This window comes from Myotis davidii, unplaced genomic scaffold (assembly GCF_000327345.1).
Source record: "Myotis davidii unplaced genomic scaffold, ASM32734v1 scaffold2270, whole genome shotgun sequence".
Classification (NCBI taxonomy): domain Eukaryota; kingdom Metazoa; phylum Chordata; class Mammalia; order Chiroptera; family Vespertilionidae; genus Myotis; species Myotis davidii.
In genome coordinates, this window is record NW_006281936.1 from 145,197 (window position 1) to 148,731 (window position 3,535).

A 3,535-nucleotide genomic window follows, 5' to 3' on the forward strand; every position below is an offset into this window, starting at 1 on the left:
AGGGAAGATAGAATCTCTGCTCAGCAGTTCCAAGTTTGTTCAGCCATTTGTCTGTTTCTCTATTCCACTTACCTGGGAATTTTCCTAGTTTCTTACTAACCTGCCTCAATAGAATTACTGTATCGGGTGACACATGTAAAGTGCTTGACTATTTTTATCCAGAAAAAGGTTATTTGAAAGAAAAGATCCACAGCTGATTAACTGTATATGTTAATTTTATCCCGATAAAGTTTTTTTCCTGATAAAGTTTTTTAAAACACATCTTCATGCAGCAGTTCTGATAAAAACCGTTTTACTTCATTTTAATGTCCACTGTTGGTATTAGAAGAAAAAAGACATTTTTAGGAATATATTTGACTGACAAAGCTTGTTTTATTTACGTTTAGGCAACCCACTGGATGTCACATATACAGACTTCAAACCATTAGTTTGCAGTTTCATCGCAGGTCCACCCAAAATGCATCTTACATCACTATAACCCGGTTGAAGAAACAGAAACACAAGAGCGATCCTGGAGCTTGAAGACCTGATGTTCTGAACGCTCTGCTCACGACTCTGGTCCAAAGGTCACTTTTTAAAATTGAACTTATTGGGTGACATTGGTTAATAAAATTATACAGGTTACAGGTATACTACACTACAGTATGTCATCTGTAGTGTATTGTTCACCGCGCCAAGCCGAGTCCCCTGGCGGTCACAGTCTCTAACGCTCCCGGTTCCGGGGCGAGGTCGTTAGGCCCACTTCTTGGTGACATTGAGGTGGCTGAGCTGGTCGACGAGCCGCCGGTGCGGCGGGAACTTGGCCTCCTTGGCCGCCTTGATGGCCTGGAAGGCGGCCGCCCTGCGGGCCGCGGCGTGCCCGTACTCTTGCGCGGCGCTAAGAAAGGGAGCGCTCAGCCAGTAGTGGTTCTCCGCCTCCGTCTCCAGGCGGCGGATGGTGTTCTGCTTCGCCTGGAAGGACACGGAGCGCGGCCGCCGATGCTTTCCGATCCACTGCCGGCCAGGGATGCGATTGCGGCGCAGGACCGCGGTCAGGAACATGGTGCCTGTCGCGAAAAGAGACCGGAAACGGGTTGGCCACGCGCCCGGCGCCAGGGCCACCAGCGCCTCCGGGGAAGTGCTCGCCCACCCAGGGTCCCCCGAGTGGCCACGAAAGGCAGGGCACTCACCAGTCCACCGCCTCGGGAGCCCGCGTCCTTTCGCACGCCGACTGACGCACCTCCCGTAGTGCGTTGGCTCCGCCCGGCGTGGCCTCCTCCGCGGGAGATGGCTCCCGCGAGACTTCGGCTCCCGCGAGAGGTGACTAGTGCGCCGGCCACGGGACCAACGAAACTTCCGGCGCCGGGGATTCAAGCGAGTGGCGGGGCCCGCGGCGCTGTGTGCTCACCATGGACCCGATCCGGAGCTTCTGTGCGAAGCTGCGGTCCCTGGCGGTCACCTTGGACAGCGAAACGGCGCGGCTGCAGCGGGCGCTGGAGAAGGAAGACAGCGGTGAGAGGGGCGGGTGGGTGGCGTCGAAACGAGCACACTCCTCGGGTGGACCGATAATCCGCCGTGGGAGGGGGCCGCTGGGTACGCATGCGGACGGCGCGGAGCGTGCAGCCCCGGGAGGTCACTGGGGCCGCCCTCCCTGATTCGCTCCTAAGCCCCCGGGGGTGGTATGACCCCCGCGCCCTCCGGAGAAGAAAAGCAGCGCGTTGCTGTGTAGCCTGGAGAAACACGTAGTGCGAGTCAAACGTAAGTTGACACATTGAGCTCAGCCTGCGCACCTGAGTTACACTTGGTGTGCTTGCTAATCGTACAGAATCTGTACTTATCACTAGCGCACAATTGGAACAAAATTAGCTCCCTTTACAGTGCAGCTGTTCAGCACTGCCCTCCGCATGTATAGTGATGATGGTCCACAGTTGCAGTAAACGTCTATTTTTCCCAGCAAACCGTGTGGCCAACACAAACACCAGGACTCAGTACTGCTCTTTTTTATTTTTGGAAGTAAAGTAAAATTCTTCACCACTGACCTTTGTATTAGGGATTTTTTAAAATTGAAGGAGTAGTTCAGACTTAATAAATGCCATAATTTTAATGTGCCTTAAAATATTGCATCCTGTAGAGTCCTTTTACTTCAATGATTTTGTTAAAGGTTATCCAGCCATTTAAATATGTTTATTCTTGTGACTGTAAAAACTACCTGTATGTGTGCATCGCAAAATTTTGAGATATGGAAAAATAGAAAAAATAAATATATCCTGTAACTGCACCATCAGAGGACACCACTCAATGTTTTAGTAGCTTTTCTATCGTTCTTATTTTTCGAATTCCTTTATTTTTCTTGGATTTTGTTTATGTAGTTGAAATAATGCTATAAGACAGGAAAGTATACTAGCATGTTAAAATTATTTTTTAAAGTTATTGATTGATTTTAGAGAGAGGAAGGGAGAGAGAGAAACATGATTTGTTGTTCCACTAATTTATGCATTCATTGGTTGATTCTTGTATATGCCCTGACTGTATTGCACCACTATCTTGGCATATGGGGAGGACGCTCTAACCAACCAATTTACCCGGCCTGGGCCAGCTGTGTTTTAAAATTCTTGATGTTGCAAGGCAGGTGTGGTTCAGTGGTTGAGCTTCAAACTATGAACCAAGAGATCACTGTTGGATTCCAGGTCAGGGCACATGCTCAGATTGCAGGCTGGATCCCCAGTGAGGGGCGTGGGGGCTGGAGCCAATCAATGTTCTGGGGGGGGGGGGGGGAGGAAGGTAGCTGATCAGTGATTCTCATCATTGATGTTTCTATCTCTCCCTCTCCTTTCCTCTCTGAAATCAATAAAAATAGTTTTTAAAAGTTATTTAAAAGTATATACATATATTTTAAAAGTTCTTGATATGTAGCTGAATTTCCTTCCACAAAGCTTTTGTAAATTTACATTCTTACCAACATATTACCTGTGTACACAAATTCTGCCTTTTCTTTTGGTTTTACAAGAAAAAGTTGGAATAATTTTTTTAATCCAGGCCCATATATATTACAGAAAATATAAGAATAGTGAACATTAGAGAAAATGGTCACAAAAAGTTTTACCTTTTATCCCAATGATGTCATTCAATTGGTTGACTTTTAAACATTTTTATTGAGCTCTAATTAAAATACCACAAAATTGGGCATTTAAAGGATACAATTCAGTGTCCTTTTAGTATATTCACAGTTGTACAACTGTCATCACAATAAATTTAGGTTTTCATCATCCCCAAAAGGAACCCATGTGATTGTTAGCAGCTCACAGTCCCACCTCCATCTACCACACTAGTCTTATGCAAACACTAATCTACCTTCTTTCTTTATAGATATGCCTATTCTGGACATCCTATCTAACAATAGACAAACATGGTAATTAACCATAACTTCGCTACCCTTCCCATTGGCTAATCAGGGCGATATGCAAATTAACTGCCAACCAAGGTGGCTGGCAGCCAGGCAGCTGAAGCACACAGGAGGCTTGCTTGCTCCAGTGATGGAGGAAGCCAAGGTTCCCCG

The 3,535-nt window shown here is 47.0% G+C and overlaps 2 protein-coding genes across 3 annotated transcripts in view; one reads left to right on the top strand and one right to left on the bottom strand.

The window, feature by feature from the left end:
* Positions 1–278: 278 nt before the first annotated feature.
* Positions 279–1,254, bottom strand: MRPL57 (mitochondrial ribosomal protein L57). Its single transcript, XM_006752636.2, has 2 exons — positions 1,170–1,254; positions 279–1,046 (listed from the first exon to the last, which is right to left on the bottom strand). The coding sequence occupies exon 2, from the start codon at positions 1,039–1,041 to the stop codon at positions 733–735; it is 309 nt and encodes a 102-aa protein (XP_006752699.1). The 5' UTR covers positions 1,042–1,046; positions 1,170–1,254; the 3' UTR covers positions 279–732.
* SKA3 (spindle and kinetochore associated complex subunit 3) overlaps positions 1,251–3,535 on the top strand; it is a 42,897-nt gene continuing 40,612 nt past the window's right edge. Inside the window, exon 1 of one of the 2 annotated variants that reach the window (XM_015562408.1) lies at positions 1,251–1,504. In XM_015562408.1, the coding sequence (XP_015417894.1) occupies positions 1,267–1,504 (238 nt within the window). In that variant the 5' untranslated portion in view covers positions 1,251–1,266. The remainder of the gene's footprint in view (positions 1,505–3,535) is intronic. The other variant, XM_015562420.1, reaches the window with a different exon arrangement.

What these genes read in the sequence shown, in the direction of transcription:
- MRPL57 (XM_006752636.2), bottom strand. Translation starts at nt 1,041, where the DNA reads ATGTTCCTGACCGCGGTCCTGCGCCGCAATCGCATCCCTGGCCGGCAG.